Source organism: Vanellus vanellus (assembly GCF_965231255.1).
Source record: "Vanellus vanellus genome assembly, chromosome: 9".
NCBI lineage: Eukaryota > Metazoa > Chordata > Aves > Charadriiformes > Charadriidae > Vanellus > Vanellus vanellus.
Window position 1 is genome coordinate 15390397 of NC_138914.1, and position 23087 is coordinate 15413483.

Consider the following 23087-nt stretch of genomic DNA (forward strand, 5'->3'; position numbering starts at 1 on the left):
AAACCCACAGTTTTTTTCCATACTGCAGAGAAGCCTTGAGAAAACATAATTTTGTAATAAACATGGTGGTATCACCATGCTTCATCTGGTGTACAGAAGAGAAATTATACTGACATGAAAATGGAAATCACTTAACTGAGAAAGAAAAATCAAGGCATGAGAGGGTCTACATATTGTGAAGTCTTTATATAAATACAACAGACCCTTCACCTACATTTCACTTCTTGTAGAACTTGTGCCATTTCACCAGATACAGCCAAGATTCCAATTTTAATAAAGTGGGCAACCTTAGGCTTCAGATTCTCTCTTCTTCTTTCCATCTTCTCCTAAATCACTGTCTTCTGACTGGCTGCTGCTAAGGACTACAAATTGTCCTTCTCCACTGCTCTGGTTTGATCTGCTGGAAGCAGCTATCAACCGGCTTTGCTCCTCTAAGTCCTAATTTGAGAAGGGGCAGGGTGGAAAATCAAAAAAAGAATATTAACTTTAAAGCCATCTACAATTGCTAACAGGATACCATTATTATGATTTATAAACTATCTATCTTTTAATACTATCAATGGACAACTCCCTGTACAGATGGAATTAAAAAACTGAACAGGAAACCAAAACATTTACATTTCAGTAGCTGGCATTACCAGAACAGCTAACACATTAACACCTCTGTACCTATAATCCACAAAACACAGCAGGTCAGACCAAGTATCTTCAGCTACAGCCCACTCCCTGGAGCCCTCCCTCACTGTGTAACTGAACCCTCATCAGCAAATGAAGTTATTTTGGGCCTGTGATGCGTGTTCCTTCAAGCACTTCAAGCTTAAGTGCTCCTATAAAGATGTTTTGTGGTTCATCTCCTCAGAAGAGCTCTTTTTAAAAACTACTATACCAAATTTGCACAGGAAATACTTCTAATAATTAACTTCGTTCCACTGGAGTACAAAACTGCAAACAAAAGTAGAAAAAAAAAGAATATTAAGAAATAATGATGAAATGTACCTTTTCAATTTGTTTTTGTTTATTCAGTTCTTTTTGTTGCTTCTCTTTGACTCTATCTATTTCTTTTTGCTTTTCTGATGCTTTTCGATCCTAAAGGGCAAAAATGTAAATAAAGTGAGTAACAACAGCCTGAGATGTTTGATACACTACCAATTTATATGAGTTTGATCAAAACTATTATACTACTGTTTTGATTATTTTTCTTTTAAAGGACTTATGTTTGTTAAAGGTATCAAGCCAAATCCTATCTTAAATATTGTTCCACGATAGACAGTGCTCAGTCTTTTTATCTCAGGTTTAAATTCTAGAAAACCAATCCTTTAAAATACACAAGAGTATTACTGCATCTATAAGCATCTTGCAGAACACATTCTATTACACATACAAAATATACTCTCTCCCTTCCATTCACAAGGGTCCTTTGTGCCCCAAAAGATTCTTACCAGTTCTGCGTGAAAAGCTATCTGTTTTGCCAGTCCAACAGAGTCACAAATCTAAACACAAAACAGATTCGAAATAATCAGAAAAAGTCTAATAAAAATACCTTTAAAATTAAACCAGATTCCCAAACTAGATATGATAGCATATTAAAGCACTTGCAGGTACTTAAACTGTCGTCTTTAACTGTTTTTCAGTACATCAACAAAATACTCTCCCATAGAAACAAGTTGCTTACGCAGCTTAAATGGATCTAACATCTTGGAATCCACATCAGGTTCAAAACTGATACAAGTATAACCATCACCAATACCTTTTCCCCTTCATTATTGGATTCAAATATATAGCAGACGGAAGTTTGGCGGCTCTCGACTCTCCCTCCTGAAGTTCTAAGCACAAATCCAAAAAGGCGCTTATTCTCCTGGTGCGTAGCATACAAGACTACATTGGGCAAAGGAAACTGCCAAAAAGGATCAAATACGGAGATATTAAAACTGCTTTCAAACATTTTCTATACAAGGTTTCAATATACTGCACGTTAATTACTTCAATATCGTTAATACACAACCACACCAAAAGAAGTCACAACCCGACCAAACATGTAATTACAAAACACAGAACATTAGATTAGAAGGCAGGAATTAAGTAATTCAAAAGATAGGAAAATGTCTAAAAACAAACTCAATGAAAGAAAAGGGGATCCCATTTGCAATGCCTTTCAGCCATTTTTTTTTCTTTAAAGATACACCCTTCATACAAATTACATTTGTGACTAAGCTTTCAGTATTTGGTTCCAGATAAAGTCACTACTTCTCCAAAATCTTTACTGCAGTTAGTTCAGCTCTCCTGTATTACATAAAAGTAAAAAAAAACCCACCCCAAACTAACAAACCACATATCTTCATTATTTTGTTACAATAAAACTATTTTACATTCTCATTCCTAAAAGAGGGTGGACTTAGAAATTTCAAATGCATCTTTTTAAGACTTACCAAAGGATAAGTTTTTAAATTCTCATGGCCCCTACTACAACTGTTATAAACTGACAGGGTAAGAGTTTTTTCTAACTTTAAATGTACACATTTGGAATACTGCACATGCACCCAGTTGCCATGTCTCACAGGTAAAAGCTTACGACTTTGGGGCAGTTTTGAACTTAACGCCACAAGGGCAAAGAAATTAAAAAGCACTATGTGAAATATCACGACATTTTCACATGCTTAGGATTTCCTTTTACGGAAATGAAAGCGATTCGGAGTCTCAAAAAAACATGGATGCTTTTAAAAGAAGACCCAAAGAAATTAATGACAGAGCATAAATTGTGCGTAGAGAAAAGGGGGAAGGTGGGGAACAGATCTGAAATATGAAAATAAAGGCTGCTATTACTGAAGAATTAAGCTGGCCGTATTTGATATCCTATGAAGAATTTGACTGACTTCTTTCCAAGCGCATTTTTTGTAAAGAATTAGAAAAAAAAACAACAAACCCACAAACCGTACAACACACTCAATGCAATTATGCATTAAAAAACAACAACCCAAAACAGAAGCAAAAAACCCAAACACAAAGCAAACCCTTTTAGACTTAAGAACTAATTTGGCTCCAACCTTAATGTTACCTCTCTACTAACAATATAAATATCTATAATCAAACACATTGTTAAAATACAATATTCTGTTTTCCTAAGATTTTACCCTATCGAATCATGGGGGAGGGGGGAAGTTTCGAAAGCCTACTTGACCTTCTGAAGTCACTTCCCTTAAACCTGATTTGCTAGTGTTTTCCTGTCTATTTTTAAATGTATGAATTAGTCTCCTATTTTCAGTGGAAATTTATCTGGAAATCATGCTGTCAGTGATTTTTGCTAACATCTAATAGTATTATTTTTAAACTAGAAGAATTACATTGCTGGGTATTTATCTTAAAATCACAGAATCACAGAATAAAGTTACTTACTCGTAGTCTTGTAACTTGTGTCTGTGGATCAATTAACCTAAAAATTTGTTTTTAAAAACAAACCAGAAAGTAAATTTTACCAAAGTGAAAGATCATTCTGTAAATAAATATCAGTAGAAGGCAGGAAGCAAACTTACTTTAAACAGTCACAAGTGACTAATAAATGTGATTCTGTCATCCTGAAAATGTTATGGATGGCACGAGCTGCTAGTATTTGACGCATTGTTTCATAAACAACATCTGGACTTTCATCAGACTTCACCTCCATAGAGCCAAGAAATCTTACAATAAATAACTGATGAAGAATTGAATCTAAGACAAAGAAGAGCATTGAAAAAAGTAAAGTCCATTTTGGGTCTTCCATTCAAACCCAAAGATGTACTGCAGTCAGGGAAACTCCAGACTTTTAGTAACTTGGAAAGAGATTGCTCATACTTAGGAACTAGACGTACAATTACTAAACAGCAAGTCACACATCTTTTCATTTGGTTTAATATAAACAAAAGATGCAATGAATTCTTTTTAGAAGACTTTCAGACAGTAGCCTGATTTAACTCGTCTGCTACACTGCCAATGTGACTAAGCATTCTAAAACTGATGTTAAATTAGAAGAGAGAAGCTACAGATTAAAATAGAAAAATAATTTTCAAATTATATTTTTTCTTATTTTGCATTGAAATAAAATTTTTGCTTTACCTTCTGTTTCAGATTTTGAGCCTCCAGATTCACCAAAAGGATTTGTGCGTCTATTAAAAAATGAAAACATTAAACCGGGAGTCAGATTGCAAGAACCACTAATGAATAATGTAGTACTCTCATGCTGCATCAAATAAGAACATGTAATGATTTCACAGATTTGTAATCTGGAGGAATAACATATGATAAATCATATCGACAAGCAATTTAATCAGGAATGAGACATACATTGCTATATTTGAGGGCTCAAATGATGCAAAAAATACCAGATATTATTGTCCTATTGCTGCCATAGACAGTTTTGCTCATATGGTATTTTTTAATATCTGAATAAAACCCAAGTCAAGACCTTGTTAATATTTGAAAAGGTATAGTTTTAGGGGATGAAATTTCCCAGAACAGCTTCAGGAAGTACGGCCAAAAGCTAGTCCTTTCAGTACTCCACAGGAACACCATGCTTCTCATCACTGTCTCAAGTTGTTGAATTACTTACTGAAGAGAAGTCACTGGTTTTGTTTCAAATGCAGCTTTCTGAAAACATCACTGGGGTTTTACTCCTAGAGGGTCAAGAGAAATGTGGACACTTCTGGCTCTCAAAGACAGAATTGCTCTCAGTTACAGTGAAAAGTGAAAATACTCTAGGCTTCCAAGTCTGTATTTTTCAAAAGCAGTAAAGCAATGCTGAAAAGAGTATGGGGAATAGGGAAATTTTATTTAAAACTTCTAAAGAGGAAAAAAACCTTTCTCTTTGGCTAACTGCTAGCTGAAAAACTATAATCAAGGGTTCAATAAACTTCAAATTAGGTTTTATAGGGGAGTAATGAAGATGTCACCTCTCAATAGTTAGTGTTCTTAAAGCAAATTTCAGAACTAAGAGAAAAAAATGTATCAATCTCTCTTGTTCAATTACATGTCATACTGACTGCCAGTTTTATTTTATCAATGAAATCTTTTAGTTAAAAGATGTCTAGTTTAAAGTAATAAAATTGTTCTAAATTGGACTCTGAAGTCAAGATGACATTGTTTATATGTTTATATAACATGGACTCAATCAAGAATCATCCCAGTAAATGCTGACTTGTGTAAACACACTAAAGGGAAACTCTTTCTATTAGAATCTTTTATTGCTCAGACTTTTGTCAGTTAAAATTAGAATGGAACAGTAAACGTAAAATCTCACAGGATCTCTCGAAAGGCAAAAATAAAATTTAAATATATGTCATCAGTATCAGAAACTAAAGAAAGTCTTTTTTTAAAGTAACTAATATTTCTAAGGTGGCATGTTGCCTCCTGTACAAACACTGCGCTTCTTTATTGACAGTGACGGTTAACTTAAAATACTGAGCACAACTCTATCATTTCTGCTATGAAAATATGTTTTTCTAGAATGGAATTATAACTGATGACATGAATTTAGCTGAAGTATTAACCTTTCCACTTCCTGGAATACAGTTCAAGTCTATTTTAAATCAATATGTTCTTAAGGATCTAGTTAGCCAACTGATTACCCTGCTATACCAAACAACAACAACAACAACAAAACTGTCCAAAACAAGGAGTTGAAAATATATAATTTTAACTCTTATGTATCTGTGAGGTGCAACTGAAAATTAAAATATTTTTCTAGAGTGCATGGGATAGAACACATTATTGTGACTAGAGTCACGAAAGTTAGTTTTCAGCTTTTGGGCTTTTTTTGTTGTTGTTAAGAGCAGCTGGATCTGCAATTACGTTTTCTTAATACCTGAATTCTGTACATACAGTTCCAGAAATGCAGTGCAGATTTACAGGGTTTTATTATTATTTTTGAATGGGAAGTTTACAAAAAAACAAGTAGGAAAAAATATTTTTATATTTTGGGAAGAGCTCTTAGACAATTTTAACTTGTCTGTATATGAGATTACTCTAGAAGCCTAGATCATTTTCACTCACCTTTCAGGTTAAGAAGAGTGTCATCGTATGCCATCATCACCTGGAGGCAGGGCTACCAAATTTCTCTTGAGTTTCCAAGAGGAAATAACCCAAGCTGCTGGGTGAGCAAGCAATAGGAAAGGAAAATACTTTGTGAAACCAAAAGATTGAAATAAATCAAGAATAAAAGCATTAGCTGTTAAAGCAAGAAAAGCATCTGCTAAATAGAAAACTACACCTTGAATCTAGTGCATGTAATTAAACCATTTTTTTACAAGTCTATTTAACAATTAAAAAACTAGATTTCCTTCACTGGCTGCTGCAAATTTTGTGACATGAGTCAAGGCAAAGGCAATGTGTGTTTTGGAGCTGCACCCTAAACATGGTTTTCTTGTTTGTTTGTTTTAAAATTAATAATATTAATTTCAGGAATTTTTTTCCTTTCCTCTACATTTCCTACCTGCCCGACTGCCCTGAAGATTTTGCTTGCCCAGGCAGATCTTCACTAACTGGAGAAATTATGTCAAATTGTATAGGAGTGTCAGGGGCAACAAGGGAATCCAAGGAAAGTGCCGATAAAGCTGCTGATTCAGATCCCAGTGACCCTGTGCTGCTAGTACGAGCTGCAGGAGGACGAGATTGTCTAAAACAAAACAAAAAAATCAAAATGAAGATATCTTAGTTTCAGAGTGATTGATAATAAATTAAACCATATGGGAGACCAATGCAATATTCCAAAACTTGGATATAAAACAAAATAAAGCTTAAAACCTAACGAAGATCAGGGTATAGTAAACAAAAATGGCGTCTACGTTCCTAGTCAAATTTAAGTTAAAGTTACTACTTGCATTAATAATTGCATCAGATTGTGTTATATTTCATATGTGATTATATACTGATGTTAAAACAATCTGAGGTCTCCTTCCAGGAGCTGGGCACCTTAAGAAAAAATTCATGATTTCATACAACAAACCAGACATACGATGCAACCAACAAAACCATCTAGCCAGCTGGAAATCTGGATTACGTGTAACAGTGGATGCTACACAACGCTAAAAAGGTGAGTTCAAGAAATTTTCCTCTAGCCTATCACAGATTTAGTTCTGAACATAGAAAGTTTTGTGTTTTTTTTTTTTCTCCTGGAACTTTATCTAAGATTCTCTTTATAGGTGTGCTCCTCAAATGACCTATCGTTCATTAACTTACACAGTTGGCCGCATACTCTCATGCCTCTGCTGAAAGGAAGGAGATGGAGTAACAGCCTCCAAAGCTGACTGGTTTACACGTGCAGCAATTTCCTGCAATACAGAGATTGGAAAAAATAACTGAACACATTTTCCTCAAAATAAGCTTTTAAGATCTTAGTTTTATTTATATACAATTGACAGAAGTTATAAACTCAACCCTGTGTAAGAATCTTACATTCCTTAATTTTTACTAACATAGTTGCTGGGCCAATTCCCTAATTTAGCATGTAAAAATCACGATGTAAGTTTGTATCAATATGAATTTACAATTTAAATATAAATGTAAACTATATAAGTGACATTAATTTACTTACCCAAATTCTCTACATGAAACAAATAATTTCTAACTCTTTGAAGGGCAAATAACTCTTTCATGAAATGGAAATATGTCTTTCCTACAAAACGGCTATGCTTATCAAATTCCTCAGATTGTTAGTTCCCTCTAGCAGAAATTAAATGTATCCATCTGAATTGTTGTCATTTTAATTTGTAACAAAGTATCACATACAAAATACAAATACAAGCTCTTGAAGATGTCACAAAGTTACACCAAATATAAAAGTCACATATTCTAAATGCTTTCTATATGAGCATTTAGGTGGAGATGACAATGGACTGTATGCTTTCATACCATGAAAAGCTTATAATTAGACATGTAGGAAGTACTCAGCTTAATTCTATGCTATCCAAATAGATCCAGTTGATCTCTCTTTAATTTTGTGCATACCTCCATCATAACATATTACTTATAGTATAAGTTTTAGTACCATTACCTCAGGGTTTTCACTTAGATATATCTGTTTAGATATGTTGTTTATGGTGCATATCCACTGAAAAAGAGAGAGAGGAAAAAAAAGAAAAAAATTAATTTTTCATAGTTTTATTTTTTAAACAAACTGGATTAAATACCTGAGTTGGCTAGTTTCAGCACTTTTGGCACTTTCTTTGTAACTTCAGGGAGTCAAACCAGTATTCTGCACACCCACCTTGTCATTACATTCACTCCTATCTGCATACTGCACCTTACAATATCAGATTTACTTGAAAAAATTATTTCAGTCACACTGAAGATCAAAACTAGAACAAGCTTAAATCACTACTCTGAGGAATTTAAAAAAAAAAAACAACAACGGGATTCTCCATACTCCTTTGTTCTGTGACTGCAGATGACATTGATTCCTCAAGACATTATAAAGATTCCATCTTCCTTTTGTGGAATTTGCCCATTTCTTGCATCTGTAAGCTAGACTATTTTCTCCCTGTGCTACGGAAAACCAGCTGCTCCTGTTCCTTGCTTTTCAACTTTTCTCTGAAGGAGAAAAATATGGTGTTTCACTGAACCCCAGCTTGTTGGTAGGGTTGTCACCTGAGCTAAGAGACAGCACAGCAGCTGCAGCCAAGGATATCACAAATTTTAGCTGCTAAAGCGGACTATAAATTCCCTTCCTCCAGTGAGGCATCTGAGGGCAAATGAGGTCATTATGGATAGAATGAGTTAAAAGTTCACTGCTCAGCGCCTAGAGAATATAAAATGAGCACTCCAACTATTGTTACAAATAGTTCTGCGCAACAAAAATCATTGGACTCCATGCCAACCTCCTATAAGCTTACCTCCTCATAATCTTTTTTACTCTCTGCCTGTAAGATCGAAGACCTGAAAGAGAAGAATGGAAAAGACAATTCTGTCTATTTAAAATGCTTCACAAGTACATTCAGAAAGGAAACTCAATTTCATGTTTGTACATTGCACAACAAACTAAGAAAAGCTGAAGATTCTGTGTACGTGCTGGGTGCAGTCAACACTTAATTAGGTGCAGAGGAGGGGGAGAAATCTATGTTTTCATTTCAGTTGAACAAAATTCTAATTGTGCCCATGTAATACCTAAGCACTCACAAAATGCAATAATACACAATTGTAAACTGATTATAGTAATTATACTCTGAAATACTACTCATCTACATTATAGAGCTGATAAATAAAAAACCCAGACATTACAAAGTTAAAAAGACATCCCAGATTTTGCTTCTAAATACCCCCAAAATTTATCAAGCTATAATCCAGCCAAAGGTAGACCATCTTTCTTTTCTTAATTAGTGGGTCTAGTATTACAGGTAACAGTAATGTAAGAATACTTACTTTTTACCATCAAAAGATGTTATCTGAAAACAGTACCGTCTGTCTTCACAGTCCACAGCCATTACAGAACAATTGTCTATATCCATGACAAGTCCCCCAGCCACATCACCTCTTGCCTGGCTCATCAAATTTCCACCCTGAGTGAAGTAAAACTGTCTCTCCCAACTGGAAGATACCAGCCCTGTCTTACTAAAAGATAAAAAAGAAGTTCTTAGCAGATTAGGAGTTCAGCTGAGCTGTATAAATTAGAACAAAAAGAAAATCACTTGGAATAAACCATCTGGGCACTTAAGAAAACTTTTTCCCCATTAAATGTTTTAGGTTAGCTTTACAGCTAAATTAGTCTCTTTCCATCTGTTTATTTCATTCTAAACCTATTGCTGGGCAAAGAATACATAAAATAGTTGCTTTCTTAGATTGTGTGAAACTTAATTTAGAATAAAAAGGCATTATTTTAGATGTTCAGCTTTTATGGTACTGCTTTACATGATACGCATATTCAAATTGTATGTATTACCAATACATACAATTCAGAGGATAAGAACTCTGAACTCTGCACTTATATGTGTAAGACTAAGTTTTGAAGAACTTTGTGTTAAGCATTAGCTTAGTCAGGTAAGATATTTCAGTTTTCCAAGTCTTTTCTGCCATTCAACAAGATTTCCAAAATTTTGGTTAGAGATTGTTTGGGTTTGGTTTTTTTTTGTTCGGGTTTTTTTTTTTTTTAATGATGTGGGTTTGTTGGTTTGTTTTTTGTTTTGTTTTGTTTTTTTTTCCCCGTAACAACAGAAGAGGAACAATCTGAAACCAAAAATCAATAACACTTGCAGTTTAGCTTCCTGTTTTGCTCAGATAGCAATAAATATTGAAGAGGCTGCAATTGTTCTACTACAGAAATTCATGCCTCATTCAGTGAGTATGTTACTCTAACTGTTGTTGTAAAAGCCATCTACACTTTTTTAAAATTCCTTGGAGCTTATTATATAAATTACAGAAAAAAATCTGAGTGTTACCACTTATTTTTAATAACTATAAAAATCAACTGCTAGACTTTAATAACTGTAGTAACAGCTCCCTCCAGTGGACAAAAGTCTACCTCATGAAATTGAGAAGGCCATTCGAAGTGTATTTCCCTTAACAGAGAATGTTTTGCCTCCTGTATCTCAAGCTTGTCACATTTTATTAGTAACTTGAATCCCAAAGCTTTAACAGATACTTACATAACACTCCTGGTAGCCGAAATCTTGTTGTTTTCCAATTACAATCTAGTGAAAGTACATTCTCTTAAACTTTGATTTTTCTTTTTGATGTGAAAATTCAGGCAAAATTGGACTAAAATCAGGATAACTATGCTTTTCACCTGAATGACACTATGTCAGTGTGACAATGAAATCAATACTAATTAAGTGAAGGAGTCCAAAGAAAGAAACAGAATTGCTTTAAGTGACTGATTCAACTAAGCATGTATAAAATCAGCATAGCTAACTTAAAAAAAATTGCATCCTTTTTTAGCTTTCCTTTCCCAAAATTAAATATTCTGGAATTTTTAAGTAACATGTTAGTCTTACTTTCTTGCATTGAGATAGCCAGCTTTCCGTGTTAGATTTCTATGAACAGGAAATTTGGTAGTGTCGGGATCAGGCAAATACAGTGGATCACTAGCTACTTCCAAGTCCTCTATAGTTTGTTGCATGTTTTCTACTTCGCACTCCATTTCCCTGCGAACGCTAAGTAAATAACATGTTATTAACAAAGATAATTTATTAATAAAGTAGAAACAGAAGAAATAATTGTCTTGATAATAGTCTAAAATTCAACAAAAACAACTTACTTTTGTACACTTGTGCCAATATTGGTCAAAAATTCTTCCAACTGCTCAGTAAGATTTTCTGAACCCATTTTAAAAAAACTTATCTTTAAAAAAAGGGGGAAGAAAAGGGAGAATTTAGTCTTTAATAAAACTACATTAACAACCAACAGATGAAACTAGAGGAAGTTAAAGTTTCTCAGAGAAATCTCTTTTCATCCCTCATTCCCACCAAAGCCTCTCAATAGAAGGAGCAGAATGCATATTTTGTCTGTGGGTGAAGGTTGATGCTGACATTGCAGTGCAATTTCACTGTGCCAAGAGGATGGGCACAGAGCCCCCTGGAGGAAATACAGAAATATGCAGAAACTGCCCTGGAAAAGAAACAAGGTTTGATCTTTTAGTGATCCCAAGGTGTCTCTATAGTTTTTTCAAGCCCACCCGTTTGCTAACTATTGTGTTATGGGTGGGGTTATTTGGGGGGCATAGGAGAGGGGAAACCTGTAAGGACTTGTCTGGGGATATCCTCTAACCGTGGACCCTGCCAAGGGGAACTGGCAATATGTATCTTAAAAACAACGTACTCCATATTGCTCCAGAAAAAATGCCACATCTAAATCGAGCATAGCCACATGAAATCTCAGAACAGGAAGCTACAGCACGTGGCCCGGCCCTGCCCTTCCCATTCTTAGATTCAGCAAAACCCTGCACCTGAACAACAGGTTGCACTACCTACTTTGTTACGGAATACATTTAGAGCTTAGTTCTTAAATACAAGCTGCAAAGTTTCAAAAAGAAGCAAGAGTTCTTGGACTTGGACAGCTTTCAGACACTGCGTAGAAGTTGATTTCTACTTGGGACACTGTGGCAATGCCAGATACTGAAAAGTTTGACTTCTTTAAAAAAAAAGATATTGACAACATACTTCTGAAAATACAAAATAAGTCTCTCCAAAGAAATTTGTCATTGTTTTATTTTCTATTGCACCCATCCTCAAATAAACCAATTGTGAACTCATTTATATTAAAGAAAAACAAGCCAGCATTCTAGTTCTTCCACACCCTTGATTGAAAACACTAGTGATGTGACTTTGATGATTATCTCATCTCAGAATAGCTTCCACAGGAAAGAGTTTAACTGTCTCCACATTACTTTCTAGGAAGGCACACTTCCATGTGGACTTGCATGCATGAACGTCACAATTATTTCCATTAGTGATCCAGTGGGAAAAAGTACCCAGCAATGAAAATTTAGGCAGTGCATTAAATTTAACCATCTGGGTTTTGGGGTAGAATTAGACCTTTATATTTGTCACCCAGACTTTCCTAAATGATCCTCTGATGGGAGTGAAGACATGTCACGATGAGATTCATATATCAAGTGGGAAATGACTAGTGCCAGCTAATGACAGCGGTCATGGCAGCAGCTATGACAGCTACAGGGATGAGGATGGGCTATGTCTTTTTCTCCATTTGCTTCCTTGGACTGCAAAAGAGGTCTTGCAATGAATCAGTACATCAACCTTCATGAAGCACTTTTACATCTTCTTTCAGACCTACAGCTTTCAGAATATGAAATTACCTGAGCTTGCATGTATCCTAGCAAGGGTTCTAGCATAGCAATTTTCTTTTTGTACTGAAGAGTATTTAATGCACAGAAATAATGCATCATAGTCTGATGCTGTTTTTTCCTGGAAGTGTATACATCTTCTGTAACTTCAGCCTTGATCTAAAGAGACACAGACAGGGTGAAGGGGAAAAAGGAATGTTTGAGACTTGGTATTCATTGCATGCTTTCTGGACAGCTTTAGAGCCAGCATGGAAAAAACAACACAGTAACGTTCTATACTCTGTCACCAGCAGTTGCATATTTTACCCTACAGTTCTACTTCTCCAACTTATACGTGAGAGATACATGAAAAACAAATACAGCATTCTTTTCTCCCTAGAAAATATGGTTATTTCTTTACAAAAATAATTTGAGTATAGTACCACAACCTTCATTTTAGAGCATTTTCAGTGTTACAAGACAGGAATGTATTGAGGAAACCTGCTTTTCTGTTCTGAAGCAAACTATCTAGACTGCTAAAACAAAAACTATCAACCTTCATGAGGAATCTGCCATACATCGTCTTCCATCATAAATATACATATTAGATGAAAAATATTTCTTATCGTCTCTAAAAATCTCTATATTAAGTATTTTGTTTTACAAACCTTTTCATTTTCCCTTCTTTTTGACAACCGACTGTATCTGGTAATGGCAGCATCATGATCTAAGCAATCAAGAGAGAATTTATGATAATTTATTAAATTAATGACTTATGAACCAGAGCAAAAAACCTTTTATATCACTGTGTGTTGCACAGCCAGCTGAATGCTAAGTTCTGTCATATTAAAACCTTTAAGAATTGTTCTTGCCTGTTTATAATTACTTCACTGTCACAAATACTTGGGCTGAAGAAAAATTCTAACCAGATGCAAACATGGCCAAATTGTTACAAATTTCCCCAAACATCTAATAGTCTTCAAAGAGAGAAACATTCTACAAGTAGAGACAACTTTACATTATGAAAACCTGCATCTAATGTTTCTTGCTTCTAAAGCAACGGAGCAATTTACACTAAGAGAAGCAGAATCCTTAGTTAAAGAATATGTTCTCTACAAGGACATAGTAGAGCTAGCTAAAAAAGTAACTTCTGATGATAAGGAAGATAACTATCAAACTAATTTTAGGGGGTTAAAATTTGTTTATTAATCTTGTCCTGACTTTAAGAAGTGAGCTAGCACCTTACTGGTTTTAGTAATTTTGGTAGCATAATCCTAAATTATTTAATAATTATATATACATTCACAGTATTGTAAAAAAGACTAATATTGTCCATTTCCTTTAACACTTTGGTACACAAAGCAGGGATTTACAAAACTGAACCGAGGAAAGCTGGGTGCCTAAGTATCACTGAAAAAAAATTACACCTTAATTAGTTAATTTAAGCCATGCAAATATCTTTACTAGTTTTCTGAGTAAATAATCTACAATAATACTGTTGTCTTCTAGTATGTATAACATTAAGTATTTTACACTTACCATTGCTTGCAATTTGGAAAACTTCTTTAAGAGTTAATATCTCTACAAAACAACACATCACAATTTAAATAAGTTGTTATACATAACATTTATATATTACAGTTCTGGTCTGAGTTGGGGAAGTGGAAGCACAGGAGATAGGGAAGTATCACTAGATCAATGGAAAGCCCCAAACACATTGTGATTCTTCCTACCTATAATTATTCATGTTCTAGATGGTTATATTGTCTCACTGTGTCAGAAAACGGTACAATACTTCACACTTGTTCGGATCTTGATTGTGGTATCGTGTCATATTACAACATAAACAAGCAGAAAGCTATGTTCAAATTTATGGTAAAGAAAAGGCAAAAAAGATGGAAAAGCAGTACAGAAAGTGCCTAACAAGTCCATAGAGAAGTATGGTATCATTAAATACTACATAAGTTGGTGGTTAAAAACTTCCAGTGGGATAATTTATATTGTGATTATTACCTCAGGAATGCTTCTTCCATGAATATTAACAGATTTCTTTCAGGTCCTGAGGAGTAACATTGGCCTTGACATACTCACCTTCCCTTGCTCAAAAAGCATTATCTATTTAATCCATAATTTTGCAACATACTATTGCCAAAGAAATATTTTCCAGGATTCATAAAGAGCTAGAAGACTAATGGAAGAGTTGTAATTTTTATTTCAATTTTGACTTAAAACGTTCATATGTTGGGTATACCCACTCTAGGATGTTCACATTAGGGATTTAAGTTATTTTGGGTTTAACTCTTATCATTTATATTTGAAGCCCATTTGCTACACCAGTCTATTCACTTCAGCCTCTTGAGTAAAATCTATCAGAATCAGACACATTACATATTATTTAGGCCAGGGAGAGTAAGATACAACTGTTACAAAAATAAGAAGTCGGAAGCATCTTATGCCTGTACAAAAGAAGTCACCTATATTACCAGCAAGCTTAAAGAACCACCTTACTAAATCTTAGTAACATAATAAGTACTACAACATTGGCACTTTGCCCTTTGAGTTTAGTCCAGCCATTATATTGATGTCATGGTATTATGATATATAGAAATACTGCCTGAACATGCAAATTACCTGAAAATTATTCCTTCCTAATGTTTATAGTAACTGCAAAATTTTCATCTTGAGTAGAAGATAAATGCTTCCATAATATAAGTAATATTTTTGTTGCAACAGTAGTAGTGCTAAGTTCTTCAACTGTAATAGTCTTATGAATAGATATAACTTAAATTTTTAAAAAAATTGGGAGATGCATACTTTTGAGAGCTGAAAAATAAGTAACGTTTTCTATTTAGTGAAACAAGAGCTATGGAGATTAAATGCTATGGTTTTGCTATTGCTGCTGTTAATAAAAACAGTGTTTGTTCGAGCACTCTACCTTTTAGATCTCTTTCTTTAAACTGGGTAATAGGAAACATCATTGCATCCGCAAGTTGAGTTGAAAGTACTGCATGGCAAGAGCTGAGCTGTAAAAGACAAGAGAAAGAAAGAAATTTCAGGAAAACAGTGCTAAGACTAAATCAAATCACATCAAGATAGGGTGACATCAATTTTGCTCAAAGATGACATGTACAACTCAAAACATAATTTTGCACATTCGTTTTTTTGCAGCTATTCTTTTCTAGGTTCCTGATCTCATCGCTAGCTCTTTACAGAAGACCTTTGGAGTTTAGCATTTTTTCCTACCTTTCCAACTTTATTCCAAGTTACTGGACCATGTCAGAAGATGGCCTCATACTTTCTGATGACCAGTCAATTTATTTCTCCAGTTTCCCTCCAGCTACATCACAGCCCATCTTTCACAGGTTACAGAGGTAGAAAAAATGTGTTCTTCCTTCCAAAATGCTGTTTAAGTAGTGTTAAAAGTGACAAGAGGGATGACAGAAAAAAATCCTGATTCAGTTCTTAATGGTACTAAGCTGTCTTTCAGAAGAGTCGGTCTGTGTCTCTAATCCAGAGAGCAGGAGGTTCCTTTGTCAGTCAGGTATCTGAAGTCAGGCAATACAAATACCCTCATGAAAAAACGTTTCTAGCTGCCATTCTGTAATGTTTTTTGGCTACATCTACATTGAGTTAAACTACATTCTTCCTCAACAATGTATCTTCATTTTGCTGAACTGATTCTTTATCTTCAGGCTATATAACTTTACATATATGCTGCAATATACAATGAAGTATTACCTTACAAATGAAAACCATTTCTGTACCTCCTATCTTAAAAAAGGCTGGAATAATTAAGCAAGTTAAAGTCTATACATGACAATGTTAGCAAAGTAACAGAAACAAATACATGTACTTACCTCATCTATCACTTTTGCAAATTGCTGTAAAGTGGAAGTCATAACTTCATCATCTCCCCCTAGTGGGAAACGCTAAAAGAAAATACAAGGACACATGTTGTTTGTAGTGTTTTCTGCCATTCACAAAACTATATTAATCATGTCTATGAATGTATTGGGTATTCCATTATTTTAAAATATTGTACAGTTAAGATACACTGAAGCACTCCTTTATTGTCCCGTGAACAAGGAATATGTTTTTTTTAAAAAGCCATGAACAATTCTCATTTTTTAAGAAAAATCTATTTTTAAAAATAGATTAATTAATTACTCTAATTAATAGATTTTATAAATTAATCAAAAGATTTTATTTAAAATAAAAATCAGGAAAGATGCAGACTTGACATCTACAAAGGTTTTCATCCAGTTTTGCAAATTAAAGTCACCAAAAATTAAGCAATATTTGGTGTTCATCTTAAACTTCTTGCTCTTAAACTATGTGAAATTTTTAAATCATCCAAAAGAGTTTAGTTTACATCCAGAAGAGTTTACTTTGCAGTGCCTTGATGGAGGCAAAAGTATGACCAAAATGGTCACAAATGAAAAAAGAAAGAAACCAGTTAAAACATTTGTGTATTTTTAAGCTAATCTCCTGACCGGGAAAAACGCAGTCCAAAGGAGACAAATCAGAATAATAAGTTAAAAGTTCCAATGCTAATTTAATTCTTCTTTTAATTCAGAGCAGCTCTACATGGAATTTAATTCACACCATTCTACACTTGGAAATATAAAAAACCCAACTTTATTAAAAATTTTGAGCACTTCCTTATAGCTTGTTAGGTTACTCCCTCCTTATTCTCAATAACTGTAACAAACTGTAATTGAAAAAGGATATTCGGTATATATTTTGATATCAGTAACTGCTAATGAATAAGAATACCATTTTCATTTTGATTTTATAAATACTCTATTTTTGCTAGAAAACGGCAGAAACTGTGCAATTCATTAAATAGCTGTGTCATTCAAGACAATTTGGTATTGTATCAATGTTAAAACAATCCAAATGACAGTACTGCAGCTACTTGTACAAAAAAGAAAAAAGCAGAAATAATTTAATTCCCCGTACAATTCAGACTGTGCACAGACATCTTAAGCAGCATTTCCAGTCTCTCATTAGGAATATAAGACTTTTTTTTAAAAAAAAAAAAAAAAAAAAAAAAGGGCACTACATCTCTCTTTCTCCATCTTTTCTTAATGGGACCACTGCAGGTACGAATACTCACTATTCTTTTGGATCAGCACCATTGTGGTTTTGAGCCTATCTGCATTACACCTATTCCATCGTAACAATTAGCAAAGGAAAAATAAAGCGTCATCTCACCCTTCCAGAAAGACTCACCAAACCAAAATAATTCATAAATAGTACTTTTTACAGTTCACCTCATTAGATGGAGAATAAGGATAGGGAGAGCCAGCCTCCTTGAAAGGAGTGACTTTCTGTTTTTAACGTGCTTCTCAGAAAAGGCGTGCCAGCAGCATAGCTACAAACAGCCTGTACCATAAAGAGTTTCCTACCGGTAGAGAAAGTTATGGATTCCACAATCTGCGTTTTCACAGATAGAGAATTATTCTCACTATAAGAGTAAATTTCGGTTGTTAAATGGAGACTGCTCTGCAATCTCTTCTCTTTGTGACTAGTAAAATTAAAGCACTTAACAATAAACAGGTCTATAAAACAAAAACAACCCACCACCACCCTCCTTAGCAACCCCCAAAACACTGATCCAAAAGTAAAATAGTCCATAACTTACTAATAATCATCATGGTATGAGGAACTTCATTCTGTTTTAGTTGGAAAAACTAACAAGAAGACAGTAGATTCTTTTGGCAAAGATTCATGCCACCAACTACAGCAGCTGATTTTATCTGGACCAAATACATTTTACATTGTGCTCTGGGAGCTAAGAGACTACAATAACATGTAGTCCTGACCACACAAAGACAACAATGATTTACACAGTACCTGTTTCTCATATTCCTTCAGAAGCTTTGAAGTCAGATGAGTTGCTGCACTTAATTCATTCTGATTAAAACAAAAAAAAAAAAAACCAAACAAAAGCTTGTTACTTTTTGATTTAAATTAATAAAAAAATCACATATTTGAAGAGGAAACTATCAAAGATGTGAACTTAAAACCTGACTACAGATTTTCAGAAAACCTAAGCATCCTGCCCTTCCATTACTGACAGTTACAGGTAACCAGTGTTCATAAATGCCAAGTTCACAACTTGTACTATGTGCAACAATTTCTGAATTTTTCATGTTATGCAGTGCATATTTGCATCTCATTATTTCAAATCAGCTGCCTTAGTTACTGAGTATTAGGAATTTGTTATCTGTAAAGGAAAGATTACAATGAACCTCAGTACTACCTGGTTACAAATTTGCTTTGTACTGGTACACAGAGAAGACCTAATTAGCAGATGCATGGTATAGAGAAACTTCATCTTTCATGATGCAGTTGAAGGAGAAAGTACAGAAATTAAAAGCTAAATAGAAAGGCAGTAAAATAAAACTACATAGCAGCAAACCTACAATAAACACACTAGTCATTAAAGTAGAAACAACAGTAAAATAAAAATATGAAAAGCAAGAGTGACAAATCAGTAAAGAAGTCAAACAGTTCAAGTATATACAAATTAAAAATACAGCCATAAACTCATTGTTCAGGAAACCCACACAAAATAGGTTCTGCCTTTAGCATAAAAATGCAGTTACTTATAGATGATAAGTGAAACATGGATATATTGTGGGTAAAAAATAATCTCCTGCTTGGTACATACTATTATACACACTAAGATCATGACAGGAAACACTTTAGAAGCACTTAGGAAATAGAATAAAATTACTAGAAGACCGGAAAATCTTTTCATTTGTCATAAGAAATGGTGTTGCAAAAGAAGTCACAAGAATTTAGTCTTTACTACTCCTTAATGTACAGAAAAACAATCATTTTGATTCTTATTTTATTTCACTTCTACATTTAAAAAATATGGAAGTTTAAAAAAATATTGCTTATAGTAATTTCAAAAAAAGCAAGAGACATGAAATGTGGTTCAAAAGCTTTACAGTGCATTCAGGAATTTCATTAACACTACCTGTGCATCATATATTCTGTGCATGGCTTGAAATAACTGATTGATGTAATTGGAAATTGCAGCAGCATCTTCTTCAAATACTCCCAGCAAGGACCGGGTCTGTAAAAACAAAACAGCCAAAACACTAATATATCAAGTTAGCAAAGCAGTATTTAAAGGTAACAGAATTTCAGACTTAAATAGCATTGTTTCAGGTTTCATCACTGACGAGTTTATAAACCCTCCAACACTATTTACAGGAATGATACATGTTGCATACCAGAGAATCTTAAAGATATCACAGCTGAGCCTCACTCCTACTGCCAGCCTCTTTCCATGTTAATACAAGTACATTTACAGAGAGGAAGGACCAAAGGAGATGAATAAGTGTATAAAAAAAGTTGGAACTGTGGTCAACTACTGGACCCACTATGGTACATCCCTGAGGACAAAAATAAAGGTGACTGGTATTAAATAGCATGCCAGGTACACGTTTCTTCTGCAGTGAGATCAAAGGCTGTGGCTTTCTGATACTATCCCTCCTGCACAAAGACAGTTGCTGGCTGTGCTTGCACCTATAATTCACCTGTGCAATTACAGTCAATTCTGTGATCAAAAGACTGCGGAACTAAAAGCCAAACCAACACAAAACAGTACAACCTACATCTTGCTTTTCTTAAGACACACATTTCTTCCCCTCATCACTCCACAGTGAAAGGGAATGGAAAGATCTGTCCTTTTGTCCTTACCCCAGCTTGTCAGTCAGTCTGTTTGTTAGCTGCTGTCACCTGCAAGCTTGCTGACTATGCATCCTATTGCTCTGTCCGCATCACTGATGAAGGTGCTTAACAGTATCCACCTCAAAATCAACCTCTTTATCACTGTTTACCTATGAGACTTCAAAACATGGATCACTACACTCTTTAAGCCCAACTATTCAGCCATTTTTTCCACCGAGGTCACAGTCCATACCTCTCCATTTTGGCCAGAACGATGTTACCAGAGACTGTGTCAGAATCCTTGCTTAAGTCAAGGTAAATGACATCCGCTGCTCTTCCATGTCATGAAATGACTGACCCTGCACAAGAAGGCAATCAGGTTGCTCAGGCATAATTTGCCCTTAAGCTTAAATGAGATGCTGACTCAGTGTTCTTGCATCCTTTTTGTACTTGGAAGCAATGTTACTCCTCACCACAAGGATATCGCATAGCTTGCTTTCACCAAGACAAAAGGGGGAAGAGCAGAAAATGTCCCTGTAACTCTGCTCAGGCTATGCTAGCTTCTCCTAAGCTAAATATTGTTTAGGATGCTTGGATGTGCAAACAGGACTATCGCTTGCAAGACTGACAAAATAAACCCTTTAAATCTAGTAACGTTTTAGCAAGAGGGCTGTGCTTTCTTTTTAGGTTTACACTAAAATTAATATCCAGATAGAAAACTGAAAGAATCGTAAGTACATAACTGTAAAAGATTGTTAAACACTTGAAATGGGAAATTTTCTTTCTCAGTCTTCCCTAGGCTAAATAACTGTAGTTTCCTCAAAGAGGAAGGGAAGGACCTTATTGGACCTGCAAAAAGAATGAAACATTGACACAAGTGTGGACATCAGGAAAACCTCTCTGATGAGATTAGCGAAAAGCACTGGATCGCACTGCATATGAATTGTGGGGGGTTTATTACTAAAAGTTCTTCCTGTGATGAAGACTTGTCTTGAAATGATGTAGACTTTAGTCCATCTCCCCTTGAAGCATGGAGGTCTTTTTCAGCTACTTTTCTGATTTTCTGCTTTTAATCATAATCAAGGAGTACATACTAAACCTGCATAAAGTACGTTATTTGACCATTCTTTTGAGATGCAATTCTTTCATTTAACTTGATATCATATAATACCTACAAGATACTTGAATAAAAAAAAATGTATATAATCAAACAGCATCATCAACACAATAAATCACTTTAATATAACAGTGGTTCTAGTTTGTAAAGCAAGTGGAAAAGGGGGGTGGAGGGGGAAAGAGGTGGAGGAGAACTCAAATGTTTGGCAGGTGTGGCAACATGTTGTGTCATCCTAATAGCTGTGACTCTCCCATGAAAGGAGACATACATGAAAGAATGCAAAAGGAAAAATTACATAGTACCATAACCACTAAATTATATACTCATGACCTTTAAACCTGAACATAAATAAACCCAAACTTGTAATTTTATAGGAATATCATGTAAGGTTTCTGGATTATGCTTACTCTTTAAAGCCAAACACTGTAGAATTTGTTTAGCAAAAATTAGAGGAATTGTTTACTCATGTTTCTGGTAAAACTTACCATCATTTGGCATGTTCTTAAAGATGCATTCATCCCATATATATATAAGCAGGTACACTAGAAACTACCACTGATAAGCTGCACAAAGAAACCACCTTGTTATAACTCAGTGAATTGTTAAGCATTCTATGTCACAATAGGTATGGTAGTGGTAAGTGACATGAGATAGAGCCTGTACTATCAAGTCTCTTGGCTTTTTTATTGTGCAATGGTTCGGGAATACAAATAAGTTTGAGCAGAAACTCTCTAAATATATATACGTAAACAGTGAGTATGTGTGTAATACATGCCCTAAGTTAATAATTAAATTGCACTGCTTTGCATAGTAAAAGACAATCTAAGCTGGGCATTTGGTTTACGTCTAAAAACACAGTGGTTAAATTTTTATCTTGTGACTAGGAAATGAATGGGGTTTGCCACTTTAGAAAAGCCTTTCCTTCCCTCAGATACAGAGTAAGTTTGATATGATGTTTATTTTATACCTAAAGTTAGTGTCTGAGACATGTCTGAAGGTGCAAAACTCCAGTCCATAGTTCACCACTAAACAATGACCTAGGTTGATGATCTTTTTCAATATTACAGTGTGAACACATCAGTCAGAAAGTCATGGCAACTCCTAATGAAAGCAAGGTTTCTTCTTTCCTCAAGCAACATTTGTTGCCATTTTCGTTGCACTGATTTCAAAATAACAGAACTAAACTAAAGTAATAGAAGACTAGAGAGTCTTAAGTTCTTCTAAGAGGTGGTTACCCTGAAATATGAGGTTTACTGAAAGATGTAAGATTTTGTACCTAAAACAGAAGAAGATATTGGCAAATCTAATAGTTTAAGCACATCAAACTCATTGGGCTGAGGTAGGCTTTGCTAGTCTGTATCGCAAATAACCTCAAATGAAAGATTCTAGAATTTATAATTATGTTCCAGTATGTAACTTTTTTGCATGTGCATTTGCATGACATTCCAGTCTTAAGTGCTTGGAAAAAAATACCCTACATCCCACTTTTTAAGGATGCTAAGGTAATCTTACATTTGACATTTCCTATAAATATGAATAGTT

The 23087-nt window shown here is 34.6% G+C and overlaps 1 protein-coding gene across 1 annotated transcript; it reads right to left on the reverse strand.

Annotated features, from left to right (window-relative positions):
* Window positions 1-272: 272 nt before the first annotated feature.
* APPL1 (adaptor protein, phosphotyrosine interacting with PH domain and leucine zipper 1) lies at window positions 273-22036 on the reverse strand (the record flags this gene model as incomplete). The annotated part of the gene is made up of 22 exons (XM_082487920.1): window positions 273-438; window positions 997-1086; window positions 1440-1490; window positions 1748-1894; window positions 3391-3427; window positions 3528-3702; window positions 4087-4136; window positions 6458-6640; window positions 7204-7295; window positions 8018-8074; window positions 8856-8898; window positions 9382-9570; window positions 10950-11108; window positions 11213-11295; window positions 12770-12916; window positions 13405-13463; window positions 14276-14317; window positions 15672-15759; window positions 16594-16665; window positions 18596-18655; window positions 19731-19829; window positions 22031-22036. The coding sequence occupies 22 exons, from the start codon at window positions 22034-22036 to the stop codon at window positions 289-291; spliced, it is 2079 nt and encodes a 692-aa protein (XP_082344046.1). The 3' UTR covers window positions 273-288.
* Between the last annotated feature and the right edge of the window lie 1051 nt (window positions 22037-23087).